Source organism: Phyllobates terribilis, unplaced genomic scaffold (genome assembly GCF_046119375.1).
Source record: "Phyllobates terribilis strain yellow unplaced genomic scaffold, ASM4611937v1 Scaffold_6547__1_contigs__length_43717, whole genome shotgun sequence".
Classification (NCBI taxonomy): domain Eukaryota; kingdom Metazoa; phylum Chordata; class Amphibia; order Anura; family Dendrobatidae; genus Phyllobates; species Phyllobates terribilis.
Window position 1 is genome coordinate 28474 of NW_027369290.1, and position 15245 is coordinate 43718.

At 39.7% G+C, this 15245-nt stretch overlaps 1 protein-coding gene across 1 annotated transcript; it reads left to right on the forward strand.

The window, feature by feature from the left end:
• The first annotated feature begins 7826 nt into the window (after positions 1-7826).
• On the forward strand, positions 7827-14367 carry LOC141251081 (uncharacterized). Its single transcript, XM_073670204.1, is given in 23 exon segments — positions 7827-7894; positions 9133-9194; positions 9261-9670; positions 10565-10705; positions 11442-11475; positions 11478-11553; positions 12207-12286; positions 12355-12423; positions 12426-12482; positions 12485-12516; positions 12602-12622; positions 12624-12741; positions 12830-12929; positions 13002-13041; positions 13043-13060; positions 13126-13153; positions 13156-13200; positions 13301-13338; positions 13340-13402; positions 13580-13658; positions 13761-13909; positions 13976-14291; positions 14294-14367. Coding segments are annotated over 23 exon segments (2118 nt in total).
• The last annotated feature ends 878 nt before the right edge of the window (positions 14368-15245 follow it).

The following is a 15245-nucleotide window of genomic DNA, read 5'->3' on the forward strand; positions in this document are numbered from 1 at the left end:
TAGTCCAAAATAACCTTAATCAACTAAACGCCTTCGACTAACTACAATGAAAAGGTCTCCTAACTCGTCATTGAACGTTATAACAACTTAGATGTTGTATTGGGCCTCAATTTTTCTTAATGGGCCTAAATAGAGAACGTTGACCCATTTAGTCCAAAATAACCTTAATCAACTAAACGCCTTCGACTAACTACAGTGAAAAGGTCTCCTAACTCATCCTTGAACGTCATAACAACTTAGATGCTGTATTGAGCCTCAAATTTTCTCTATGGGCCGAAATAGAGAACGTTGGCCCATTTAGTCCAAAATAACCTTAATCAACTAAACGCCTTCGAATAACTACAATGAAAAGGTCTCCTAACTCGTCCTTGAACGTCATAACAACTTAGATGTTGTATCGGGCCTCAAATTTTCTTAATGGGCCGAAATAAATAACGTTGGCCCATTTAGTCCAAAATAACCTTAATCAACTAAACGCCTTCGGCTAACTACAATGAAAAGGTCTCCTAACTCGTCATTGAACGTTATAATAACTTAGATGTTGTATTGGGCCTCAAATTTTCTTAATGTGCCGAAATAGAGAACGTTGACCCATTTAGTCCAAAATAACCTTAATCAACTAAACGCCTTCGTTTAACTACAAAGATAAGGTCTCCTAACTCGTCCTTGAACGTCATAACAACTTAGATGTTGTATCGGGCCTCAAATTTTCTTAATGGGCCGAAATAGAGAACGTTGGCCCATTTAGTCCAAAACCTTAATCAACTAAACGCCTTCGACTAACTACAATGAAAAGGTCTCCTAACTCGTCATTGAACGTTATAACAACTTAGATGTTATATTGGGCCTCAAATTTTCTTAATGGGCCGAAATTTAATCCTCAATCAACAAATTAACAAAAACCTAACATTCTTTAATTACCAAATGTAATCCTATCACCATATATGATATTTTTATTTATTTTTTTCACCTACAACATACCATATACTAATAATATTTTGTATATAAAAACTTTCCTATATGCTAACAAGTTGATCTAATATTCTGTAAAATAAAATCTTTGTTATTTTCTAAATTTCATATTTTCTAAGGTGAGAGATTTGGGTATCCAACAAAATCTTTTTTTTTATTAAAATGTAAATAATATAAATGGTATGTCCCCAAAATTGGAGAATTCAAATCACAGACAGTCCAAGAGTACACATGGAATAACACACAGGCTATCCATACTATGCTAAATAATCAACATCTAGTGTTCAAGTGCTAAAACAAACATGGGAATAGGAAACATGTCATAAAGAAGTCTAAAAACATGAATGCTAATCTGTTTAACGATAACCTCAACCGGAATCCGGTTGTGCTAAAAAACAAGCGCATTTCGCGCCTGCCAAACCAAGTAAACCGTCGCCGAAAGCGCAAAAGTCTGAGCCCTAGCAAGAACTCCTCCACCATGTGCATGCGTGCGCAACCAGACCATAGTACTATCGATAGAAGTGCAAGAGTGAGGAATGTGAAACCGTGTGCATACTGCCTGCCAGACGCTCCGAGCAACCGAACACTCAAAGAAGAGGTGTGAATGAGACTCATCTGCCGACTCACAAAGACGACAGCACGGGTCAACATCAAGAAAGAATAATCTGTCATAGGTAGATAACCGTCCGAGCACAACCAACCACAAAATGAACGAATGCCGAGGAGTGCTATGCTTGGGCCAGACCTCAGCCTTCCAAGATACACTCGGTTTCCTATCATGGAGCGCATCATACGCAACCGAGACACGGAACCTGTCAGCAGTACACCAACTAGCAAGAGTCTCCTCAACCTCCAACTCTCTATCAACCATCTGAACCACTCTATCTCTAGCTGCCAGAATCCCCTGATCAAAGAGGAATCTCGCCGACGAGCTACCCAAGTGCTTGGGCTATCAACACGCAAGAATCTGTGGTGAATCCAGCGAACACAGAGACTCTCCCTCCCCTCAGAAATATGGTAATAGTGCTTCAGGAGGAAGCAACTGTTCCAAACAGCCAGATCCCTCAGGCCCAGACCCCCCTCCTGTCGCGGACAACAAACACTACTCCAGCTCACTCGAGGCCAACGCCATAGAAAATTCCTGTGAAGGGTGATCAACCCAGAGATAACTCCTGCAGGCACATGCAAAATAGATAACCAGAAGCCCTCAACGCCCTGAATCACAGAAGCCAGAAGCTCAAGACGACCAGCAAAGGACAAACTCCTCCTCGTCCAAGCACTAAGATAATCACTGATCCTGTCCAGAAACGGCTTATAGTCCATAACCTGAAGGTTGTGCAGACTGATCGGGATCCCAAGGTACCTAAACGGAAACGTACCCTCGCGAAACCCCGTAATAGCACGTAAAGTACCCATTTCATCATCGGGTACCGAAGCCAAAAGCATAGATGACTTAGGCGCACTGACACGTAAGCCAGACATATCCCCAAACTTCCTAAGACAGTCACTAAGAATGGAGACAGAAGGAGCATCCCCCCGGTAAAACAAGACGACATCATCAGCAAAGATCAAATGAGTGAGCTCAATACCAGAGCAGTGCTGATGGTAACCAAACTCTGGAACAACAGTATCCCTGCGCATCAATCTACTGAACATCTCCATACATAACACAAATAACAGAGGAGAGAGAGGATCGCCTTGCCGTAATCCTCGTCGACCAGGGAAAAAACCATGAAGACCACGGTTAACCTTGATCAAATAAGTAGCAGTAGTGACACACTCCATAACCCATGCACAGAACCGGGCAAGCAGACCCAAATGATGCAAAGTGAACCGAAGGAAATCCCACGAGACCGTATCATAAGCCTTGGCAATATCAACATTCAGGAAACATTGTCTGGTATCCTTCGTGAATGAGTATCGCCTCAGCAGTTCTTGGACGAGAAAAATGTTCTCACTCATCAGCCGCCCCTCCACAAAAGCGCTTTGGGCCGGGTCAATGAGAGTACCAAGAACTCTGGCAAGCCGGACAGTCATGATCTTCGAGATCAGCTTGTAGACAACATTGCAGCACGCAATCGGTCGGTAGTGCTCAACTCTGACTGGGGAATCCACCTTCGGAACAAGAGAAATAATAATGTGATTGAGCTGTTTCAGAAGTCTCTCACTGACAAAGAACTCCTTCACAACTGCACACACATCAGGCCCAGTAATCTCCCTGGGGCCAGGCTTGAAGACCTCGCGTTGAACCCATCAGGGCCCGGGGCCTTATCATCACCAATAGACTAAAGCGCAGCTCTAATCTCATCAACTGAGACCTCAACTCCCCAGGGAGTCACTCTCTGCAGCAGACAACCGAGGACCAAGGGCAAACATAGACGGAGCAGGCAGCTGAACAGGCACAGCGATCCCAAACAAACCCCTGATAAAAAGCAAGAAACTCAACCGCAACAGCAGAAATAGTAGTAGTAGGCATACCAGTCATGTCAATCACTGAAGCAATATAGCTCTTCCGCGCATTAGCCTTCATCAGGCTATGAAAGTACCTCATACACTAATCACTCAAAAGAACATACCTGCCTTTCGCCTGCTGCCCAAGAAAACTAGCTTCAGCAACAAAGAATCGAGAAGCAGCCGCAAGTGCATCAGAAGCCGCCTGGATCAATTCCGAAGAATCCGGACCCTGTCTGAGATCCTCTAAAGCAACGTCAAAAGCAGAGACAGTCACAGCAGCACGAGAGGAGATGTGACTAAACTCAGCCTTATTCAGGCACTTCAGAGGGTACTTCAAGCTCTTGAGGAGTTTGGCAAGTCTGAACTGGCATGTGCCCGGAGGAGGATGCACCCAACCATTCGAGACAACCTCAATAAATCGTGGATGATCAGCCCACATGCTAAAGAACTTGAAGTACATACACCCCACAAAACTCAGGTCGCTTAAGCGTAACAACACAAGGCTTGTGATCCGAAAGGATACCAACCTCTGGGTAATCCACCCTAACATAATGCTCAGCAGAAAACCAACCAGGATGAACTAGAACTCTGTCAAGCTTACTCTAGACAATCCCATTGATCCAGGTATAGAGTGAAGTACTAGACGTAGGAGCATCAGTCAGCCCATGTCGCCTACAGGCATCAATCATATCTCTACACTCCGGCATACGAACAACCTCACCATGAAATCTCTCATTCGCATTCATAACACAGTTGAAATCCCCCATGAACAACCAGGGAACATAATGTGCCGCAAACAACTGATCAACATAACCCCAGAGTGGTCTCCTGGCAACAACAGAATGAAGACCATACACAAACAGATACCATATCGAATACCAGTAGTATTGCAGGTAACAAGACACCCAATATGCTGCGTAGACATAGTCAGAATCTCCAAATCAACAAAGCTAGGATCCCAGACAACAAGAATACGGCCGCTCTGGTCTAGGTGAAAATTCGAAGTGAACTCCCAACCAGGAACCACGCCTAACAAGAGCAGTAATGTCACCTCTACCATACTTAGTCTCAAAAAGACCACATACCTTTGCAAAGAACTTGCTAATCACCTCCTTCACACCATTTTGTTTCCGGGCTTGGCCAAGCCCTCGCACGTTCCAAGCTAAGGCATTCATTAGGAAACCTCTTTTCGGACGCTGCTAGGACGTCTAAGATTCCTCTTCCCATGCCGACAACCGTAGTAGAAGCCATATCCACATCTAACAACCTCGACTCTCTCAAAGCCATGGATGCCACCTTCTAGGGGCTAGTAGGAGGTGGGATGTCCGCCGAGTGCTCAACTGCCAAGTCCGTAGGTGCCGCTGTATCATCGATGGACTCAAGTCTACGACTCTCCTCCCCTGACACAGACGGTCCACACTGATCCTTAGCAGTCACATCCCCCACCCGAAGGTCTGCCCCAGGTGCCACCCCATCAACCGATACTTGATCATTAACAACAGTTGTGGTCACACCTTCACTAGAAGGTACAAAAATCACCATCAACCTGATTCATATCCTGTGACAACTCAGACTGGACCACAGTTCCCAAACCCTCAGACTGAACCCCAGCTGGGTTACTAGTAGCTATCTCGGTCTGAACCCCCAACCTGATTTCTCTCATTCACAACATCAACACTCTTAGAAGGACCAGTAGTCGCAGAAGGTAGAACCGGTGCCGGAGTATGAGGAGGAGGATTTTGAGCTACCTTCGAGCCTTGTTCCTTTCGGTTACCCTTCGTGCCAACATCACCCGCTTCTCCTTGAACTGACACGCCTCATCCGAGTGACCAAAATGAAAACAGCCCTTGCAATACTTAGGCTCGTTTTCGATCAGAAAAGTAGCATCAATGGACTCCCCATCATCAAAATCCAAAGTCACACCCCTAGAGATGGGAGCAGCAAAATTTACCTCCACTAGAACTCGAGCATAAGACCCTCGCAACCTGTTATCCGTGACAGTATCAACAAACAAAGGCTTCCCCACATGCAAAGCAATCCAACTAAGAATATCACTCGTCCAAAAGTAATAACATTTTTTTTGGATTATCTCAATAAAAAGATAAAAAAAAAATCTTGAAGGAGGTAATAACATGTCATATATATTTCTCCCCGTGCAAACTAATAAGATACATTTACGTGTATTAACCAATTTTAGTTAAATATCTAACCATATATAATCTAGAACAAAGATTCTTCCATGAAATCAACAATCAATAATTTTAGCTTCTAATTATTTTACATTAGCTGAACAAAGATCTCTCCACACAAGCCTTGTAAGAATAGTCATGCCAAGAAGAAGAGTCCATTGAAAAATGCAAAGGCACAAGAATCTCCTCCTAGGAAGGTCCGAGAGGCTGATTGAGTTGAAGAAGAAACTCAAGCAGTTGAGATTTGAGTTGAAGCTATGTAATTGAAGATGTTAGGTTTTATGCTTTTTTTAATTTCTCTTTCCAAAATTTAAGTTGTGTCTTGTTATGTTGTTCTTTTTTATTTCTTTTAAGTAAATTGTTTCTTGTTATGTGTTCTTGATTTGTAATTCCTCATCTTCAATGAAATTTCCCTTTTTTCACTGCATTTGTTATTATGGATTAGACTTGGTTCTCAGTTGATTCTGACATTGGTTTAGAGAGGTATTGCAAAACTAAATAAAATTTGAAAGATTTGCAGCTTAAATTGTTGAACAGAAATAGCAACTGTCAAAGATGATGGCACTGTTGAGCTTAAAGTCCCATCAGACATTGAACAACAGGGCATTTGGTATTGGAGCTAAGGATTCATATACTGAAGTGTACAGTGAGGAAAATGTCATGCCAATGAGATACAGTATATTCCCACCCCTGCTAATTGTTATGCTAATTGTTGGAACTCGTTAGATGTGCAACCATTTGTTACAATTGGGAAATGTTGCAGGTCAGGATTTTATTTTTATTGCCTATAAAGCTTCAGGTTGCTTACTTTTTAAGATTTATACAACTCGGACAAGTGCAAAGTCCTGCAAGTTATATACAACTCCATTGATGAGACACGACCGATAGAACTTCTTGTTGTCCACGACATGAAAAGTACCAATCCACTCAATATTACACTTCTCTTCCAAACTCGTTGCAGAATTTTGCAACTGGCTACCAATTCCTGCTGCTACGTCTTCATCATTCTCTTTGATGTTACATTTAATTTCTCCAGAAGTACAATCAGTTTTGACTTGGTCTTCACAGTCAGGTTTTACAATGTGTTTAGTAGATTTATTTCCCTGTATATCCTTTTCCTCAATAGATTCAGCTACAATTACCCCGGGAGGAGTAATTTTTTCATCAGGCTTTGTATCTGTGACTCTGGTTTTCTGAACTATTTTACAAATCACAAACATGGTGGCTCGTTAGAGAATTAACATGTGAAACTTTTCTGAACTATTTTTTCATCAGGCTTTATAAACTGCATTCAAATTTTGTAGTTCTGTGGATTGATAAATCATCAAGTGGACATGTTCGTGATAATATCTGACTGCATTCAAATTTTGTAGTTCTGTGCATTCAAATTTTTTCATCAGGCTTTCTGAACTATTTTTTTCATCAGGCTTTATGACAAAAATCAGCATATTCTTGTCCACTATCAAAACACATACCAATAGACGGCTTTGTAACATTGTCGTTTTCACTAACGCTTGCACCATCTGGCTCTTGATTGAGGTTGAATTCCCATGAGAATATATCATCCTACCACATAAAAATAGAATGATATTAATGAGCTATATATACTCTGTATATAATGAACTAATACAAATTTAAAGCAGGATTAATCCAATCTGATTTAATCAAAGACATTTTGCAACATCATATGGTAGATGGCGGTTGAATTAAAGAAACCTACAATATACATTGTACAGTAGAAATTTCAGTTTACTATGTGAATTATGTAGAGGAGTATTTAGTCAGCAAGAATATGGTGATTTTTGTCATAAGTATTTAGTCAGCAAGAGATCTGATGAGCAACGAGTATCTTAAGGAATTGAAACTCTGGTTTTGGTAGAGACTCTATGCATCTCTTGGCATCTGAAACCCTACCTGTGTAACATAAGCAATCAAGATAGCTTTCTACCAGTTCTTTATCAGGAACAAATTCTGAGTCAATCATCAGATGATAGAGTTTAATCACTTCTTCTACATTCCTTCCTTTCTGCCACATAGACACAAGCTTAAGTAGTTGTACGTACTACCAGTTAGTCTGCAGCCACTATGCTCAATTTAGTTGTTAGCTATTCATTGAGGAAATTTTCTGTGTGGTTCATAGTTATAATATTTAGATTGCTTTCTGGACATCTTTAATAAATTTCTTCAAACTGTGGACGTGTACTGCTTTCCATGCATGATTATGGGACCGAACTAAGAGAGATGAGACTGAGCTTATTGATGGAGGTTGAGAAGACGAAGTAAGCAGAAGATGCATTGAACAATATGCAGAGCCAGTGGTAGAGACTGAGGGAAGAATCAAGGAAAGTTGGCCTTGTTCTTCCAACAAACCCTTCTACTAAAGCTCAAGATGGTTCTGTGCATGCTGATCTCACAGAAGACACTTGCCAGCAAATCTATATCACTAGACTTGTCTCATTTCTATTGATGAATGTGTGAGGAAATTGGAAATTGGAAATGCAGGCTCAGTTGGGGTATCATATACGTTGTACAGTAGAAATTTCATATAGTACACTAGAATGATATTGTAGAAATTTCACCAGCAAATGTGGACAATGGCAGAGACTGAGGGAAGAAATTTATTGAACAGTAGAAATTTCATATAGTACACTAGAATGATATTTAACCACCATTATATAAATTAAGAATAGGATCAAGTGGAATTAAATCTTCCCTCAGTCTCTGCCATTGTCCACAACTGAGCCCGCATTTCAATTTCATATAGTAAATTGAAATTTCTAAAACTGAAAGAAAAATTTAACCACCATTATATAAATTAAGAACTAGGATCAAGTGGAATTAAATCTAACATTGTAGAATACAGTATGAACAATACTATTAATTGGCAGACAGAGAGTTCCACAGAGTTGCAGGCTTGCTAGCCTTGACAGGGATTTCCACAGAGTTGCAAGCTTGCAACAGTAGCCTAGACAGGGAGTTCCACAGAGTTGCAGGTTTGCAACAGTAGCCGGAATTGAGTTCAGTGAATTGATTGGAGCGGGAACTGAATTCAGCACAACGATAGTTGAAATCAGCAAGCGAGTTCCATAGAATTGCAGGAGTTCGTTAGAAGCATGAGCGTTAATTGGCAACGGTGAATTGAACGAAGGAGCGAAAGTTGACTGAGAACTGCTTGGATTTTAGCCTAATACTCCCTCCGTCCCTATTTAAAGATTTCGTTTGATGTTTTCTAGAAAATTTAAAGAATTGTGAAGAAAAAAATTAAATATGAGAAAGAAAGTGAAAATTGTAATAATTAGAGGAGAGAAATGGAGAGAAAAAAAAGGGTAATCTAATGAAGAGAGATGGCGTGTAAAAGGTGTGTTGGTATATGGAAAAGTGTATTGAGAATGTAAAATTTTGGGTTAAAAGAATTCTAAAAATGGCAAATAAGACTTATATTCTTGGGACGCCGGATTAGGAAAGTGGAATTTTATACGGGAGTAATAACTTTTCAATTATTCTTTTTAATGTACAGCTGTCTTAATTTAACTGGTGGTGTAAACTTGGACAAATACACTTTCGTGTATCTGTATCAAGGTCGCACTGCGTAATCTCCCTCCCAGTTTCAGTCAACACTTCCCGTTTCTCTCTCCTCTTTGACAGGGAAAAACCCTAGAAATACTCATCCACGATCTTACAACCTTCATCTCTCCTCAAGTTGCGAGACATTCTCAGTTGACATTGTTGATACTTTCTTGTTGTTGACTGTTGAGCATCAATGGCGTCGGAGATCGAGGCAGTTGAAGCAGTTGAGTCGAGAAATCAAGAGACAGCGACGACGTCTTTTGATGGTATCGGCGGCGGAGACGGCCGTTGGTGATGGAACTGGTGGAGAGAACGACACTATGAAGGATGACGTGCACACGGCAGCTGCTTATGGGGATATGGAGAAGTTGCACAGGTTGGTGGAGAGTGAGGGACATTCGGTGGCCGAGACTGATGGACTTGGCTATTCCGCTTTGCAGTGGGCTGCTCTCAACAATCGTACTTCTGCAGCTCAATACATTATCGAGGTTTGCAATGCTCCGAACGAGTCTTTCCAGTGTATTCAGTCTTTGAATTTGTTGGATGTGAAATGGGTGATATAAATCATGGAAGTGTAAACTTCTTAGAGTTGTGATTCCATGCATTAATTTGGATAAGTGGATCTTGGCATTTAATTTCAGGCTGATCATTGATTTAGTGCTTGTCTGTTTTTGTCATATACTTTGTTTTGGATGTCCAAAGTTTCTCAAGGACTGAGCTCTTTGTAGACTGTAAAGTAAAATATGATAAATACTAACATATGCAGCAAGGAACAATGTAAGGGACTGCTTATAGTGAAATGCTTGTGTTTTATTCTTAAAAAAAGTAAAGAGATGCAAGAGTGTTGCACTTCTTGTGACTAGATTTCCATATTTAAGAATTATCTGTTTAGAGAGGCTTGTGTCTGCTACAAAACTGCTAGGCAGAGGCTGCTATGAAGTTTACATGTGGCAATCAAGATACTGATAATTTTATAGTCTGACATCAGTTGATTGAACATGCTTTGAATAGGTTCATACACCTCATCTCCCTTTGGCTTATGCTGTGGGCACTTTAGTTAGATAGCTTCTTCTACACTAATGTCTAGTTGGTTATTCACATTTGTTTTCTCTGGTTTTTTTGTTCCTTAACAAATCGTTTCCTCCTTTCCTATTGTTAAATAAACTGTCATTCTATATGAAAGGAAAACTAAGCTGCTGTTTCACTCTTTTTGTTGACTGGTAAAATGCTGCAAAAGTATCTGATCTGCTTGTCTCTTTATTCTTCTTTATCGTTTTTTCTTATCTTTAGTTGGAATTTTGCCCACAATTCAAATTCACATCTTCAATTAATGTTGAGTTAGTAAGTTAATGTATCTGATCTGCTTCTTTGTTTAATAAAAGCATGGTGGAGACGTTAATGCCGCTGACCACACTGGGCAGACTGCATTGCATTGGAGTGCAGTACGTGGTGCAGTCCAAGTTGCTGAGCTTCTGTTACAAGAGGGTGCTAAGATAAATGATGTGGATGTATATGGCTATCAGGTTATTGTTTCCTTCAAACATCTACGATTCTACATTTGATAGTATCTTGAAGTATGGGAAGTTGGAATATGAACTCATTTATGTTTCTTGTTTTGACAAAAATGGCAGTATAGGTTTGTACAAATAAGATTTTCTTCTTTATGAAGTTTTCTTATGACTCACATATAAAAGTTAATCTGCTGGTTAAAAAAATCACAGGCTGGTAAGGACTCTAATTTTCAAGCAGGGTCACTGTGTCAGATAGGATGTTTTGCATATGCCTGAAACTTTCTGACTAGCCATCGCCCTAGATAGCATAAGTTCTTTTTGGCTAAATAAATTTCCATATTTTCTACTGATTTGGAATCTTACTAGTTATAGTAAACTCAGTAAAGGTTGTTGTTTACTGAATTTTAAATCTCTATCTGGGATTAGTTACTGAATTTGTCATGGGTATTTGTTTCACTAGAGGATATCATGGAATCATGCAACTTAGATAAATAGATTTGGCCATTTACTGTCATATGCTCTAATTCTACTACACTATATTTCATGGTAGGCTAATGGCTGAAAAAGTTCTGTATTACATTTTAGAGTAGTAAATTACTGAACTTGTGGCAGAAGTAAAGGAAATAGCTAAATATTTTTTGATTGCTGGTTTTGTATAAGATATATTGTTCGATATGCAACCTGTCGTCTGTTTCTCAATCCCCATTGTTGTGCAATATGTGCTAAAAAACAAATCAATTTTGTGCAGGCAACACATGTAGCAGCTCAATATGGCCAGACAGCTACCTGTATTACATAATTTCCAAATGGAATGCGGATCCAGATGTGCCTGATGTGGATGGAAGAAGTCCATTACACTGGTACATAAAAAAATTAAATCTCATATATAAATCTCTAGAAGCCTATTACCTCTTTTAACTTTTAGTTCATGGTTTGCTGTTTCTTTCTAGTCAAAGACTTTCTTTTTGTAGCAAAGGAATTCTTAATTTATAATCGCTTTTACCAGTGCTCCTCTACAGCTTAAAACTGACGAGCTCGAGTCTTATCTTTTGAAGTTATTTTGAAACTATTCACGGTATAGTACTTTCCACCATATGATTCTCAGATCCTGTATAAAGTCCTTCTCTAATTTTTGCTCCTCGTGTTTGTTTATAGATATGCTACTTATTTTTCAAATTTGTAAAAAAATTATTTATTGTTTCTTGACAAAGTTTATCAAGAATGCATACTCGGTCGTGTTGTTTCTGCTCTAATGTTGGTAAGCAAATCTCACATGAAGTGTTCACCATCGATTTTTTATATTATACTTGATTTAGTGAATCATAATGTTTATGTTAGACTATTTGTCATCAGTTTTTCTAATTTCTGGCTCATTCCTTGAGATACTTAAATCACCTGGAAGTTATTGTTCTTGAACTGTTGTCATTGTATTCTCTATACTTTTTATTGTCTATATGAAGAAAATTATTACTTTATCGGTTGCTCTAATTTAAATTTATTTTAATTTTTGTAGGGCAGCTTACAAAGGATTTGCTGATTCGATTCGTCTGCTTTTATTCGTGGATGCACATAGGAGTCGACCGGATAAAGAAGGTAATGTTGGTTATATTTTAGAAGTTATTGCAGGCTTAGGTTAAATCTGTGCCGTTTATTTGTGTTAGGGTGTACCCCTCTGCACTGGGCTGCCATAAAGGGAAACTTAGAGGCTTGCACAGTGTTGGTGCAGGCTGGAAGAAAGAGGATCTTGCATTGACAGACAACACTGGTCTTACTCCAGCACAGCTTGCTGCTCAAAAAATCACAGACAAGTAGCTTTTCTCCTTGTGAGTTGTTCAACCCTAAATAATATCCTATGCAAACCCACTGGCCATTCTGCTAATGGACATTTGATCTCCCCCTTCCCTGCAGGGGAACGCCAGAAGGGTTGCTTAATAAGAGTTGCGATGGGAATAGTCGGCTTGGAAGATTTTCAAAAATGGGACTTGCTCCATTATTATGGTTTTTTATATTGGTGCTTCTTATGATGTATACACGTTCAGTCATCATGGGTATGCTTATCATCATCATGTATTATATTTTCATGTCACTCTCTTATTTAGCTCTTCTGTTAGACTCATAATGGCAACTCTTTCGCAGCATCTGATCTGCCGGGTTTAACAGCTGGATTTGGCCTTTTTGCATGGTTAGGTGTTATACTAGCTACTGCTGGATTATTTATGCTGTATAGGTGCAGCAGGTAAACTGGTAGAATCATTGCTGTCTTTATTCTGTTATTAAATCCTCATATTAGTTCGTATGTTTTTTTCAGCAAGGATCCAGGTTTCATCCGACTGAATGTGCATGATACACAGGAATATGAAGGATGATGTAAGTCTTATGCTTGTTTTCATCATTTTAATTCTTGTTTGATGATATGCCTTTGGTTTTGTCAGGAACCTCTGTTGAAGGTGGAAATAAGCAATCTGCTTTGCTATTTGGAAACTGGTCTCAGCTCTGCATAACATGCAAGTGAACTCATAATCTCCCTATTGGTGCCACTCAAAAGTATCTGACTATGTAATTTATGAGCTTATAGTAAAAAATTCTGTTTTCTCACGTTGTGGTTTCAGATTGTCAGGCCTCTTCGTGCAAAACACTGCTCCATTTTGCGACCGCTGTGTTGAACAATTCGATCATCATTGTCCTTGGGTATCAAATTGTGTTGGCAAGGTGAGATGGATTACTGATCTCTGTATGTATTTTGACATGACTGTGCGAAGTGTATCAGTTGCTGAAGGTTGCAACATATAAATGTTAATATTAAAAATAGTAAAGATTGCCTGATGGCTGATACTAATAACTTAATGTCTTTCCGCCAACCTCACTTTATTGCTGATATGTGAACAGAAAAACAAATGGGATTTTTTCCTGTTCCTTGTTCTTGAGTTTGCTGCTATGCTAATTACTGGTGCAGCTACTCTCATAAGTAAGTGTTCACTTCCCCTTACAGTAGATCCAATTAAGAAAATTAGCTTAGCAATTCTCATTTCCTTGTATGATCTCATTAATGGGGAAATTGGAATCCCAGGGGTTTTGAACGATCCAGTTGCACCATCTTCTTTGGGATCATGGGTGAACCACAGTGGTACACACCATGCGGGTGCAATATCATTTCTGCTTGCTGATTTTTTTATCTTTTTCGGGGTGGCTGTTTTAACCATTATTCAAGGTTCACAGGTGAGCACACTACTAGCAGAAATACTTCTTTTACTGTCTAAATTGTTAGTCTAACCATAAGTGCAGATATCTCGCAATATAACAACCAACGAAATGGCTAATGCAATGAGATACAGTTACCTGCGAGGCCCAAATGGCCAGTTCAGAAATCCGTATGATCACGGCTTCAAGAAGAACTGTTCTGATTTCCTCATAAACGGCTACAACGGAGACACGGAATCAACCCATGAGGAAGGCATTGGCATGATGCATATGTCAAGAAACTCAGCCATCCAAAACGGCAATGCCCATTTGCACCATCATATTCATAGCCATAGCAATGGTCAAGTTGCTATTAATATCAACTCTAATGGGCATGTTCATTCCTCCAAGTGTAATCACCATACCGGACAAATGGTACCACATCGCTCGCCTTGGGCCTGGGCCTGGGCCTTGGAAGAGGCTCATCAGGTGTTTAGTGCAAAAGGTAAATCCACATCACTCTTGTACATGATTGTAAACACAAAAGTCAGCATAGTTTTTTACCTTTCAAAAAAGAAGTGAGCATAGTTTTTCGAGTGACTTCCTTGTAATTTGTTATACAACCCTTAGCGTGATTCATGATACCCACTAGCCAAGCAATTCAATCTATATTTAGACCTGGCAAGCGGGTCGGGTTCAGGCTATAATGTTTCGGCTCGGGTCAGGGGTTGAACATCCACCGGGATACAATGAGCCGGGGTCGAACATTTACCGGGTTATCATGGGCTGGGTCGGTTCAACATGTTGATTGACTTTGGAATTTTTCTGGTTTTGGTAATTTTACTATAAAGAAAGTGATAAAAATATTTATTTAATAAAAATTTAACTATTTTTCATACTTCTTTATACATTGACCAAGAATTTCTCGGGTCATCGGGGTTAATAGGGTTTCGTGTAAAAACGAGTTAGATTTATTTGAGTCCAGAAACGGATGGAATCGGTTTTGTGGGTGGGATTTGTTTTTGTGAGGTCTAATCTATATAGTGTTACATTTCTTTGGTCCTCTATTGTCAAGTGTGTGTAAAAGGCAGTCGGCTAGTGCTGATTTAATGAAAGCCTTTTGGTTCTGAAATGCTCAAGCGACATACTTATTGGTCAAGCTGGTGACGTCTCAATAACGTCGAAATCAAGATGCAACTTGTAGGGAACCCAATTATGTTCGATTGATATGTGGTGGGTTTCTTGTGAATTTGGACGTCAGATATTATGTAACTAATAAGCTTAAAATATCAAGCTATTCATGATTTCCGTTATCAAGGATATCATCTCTGAAAGTCTCTAATTTCGAAGACATCAAATTTCTCCCCACATGCTT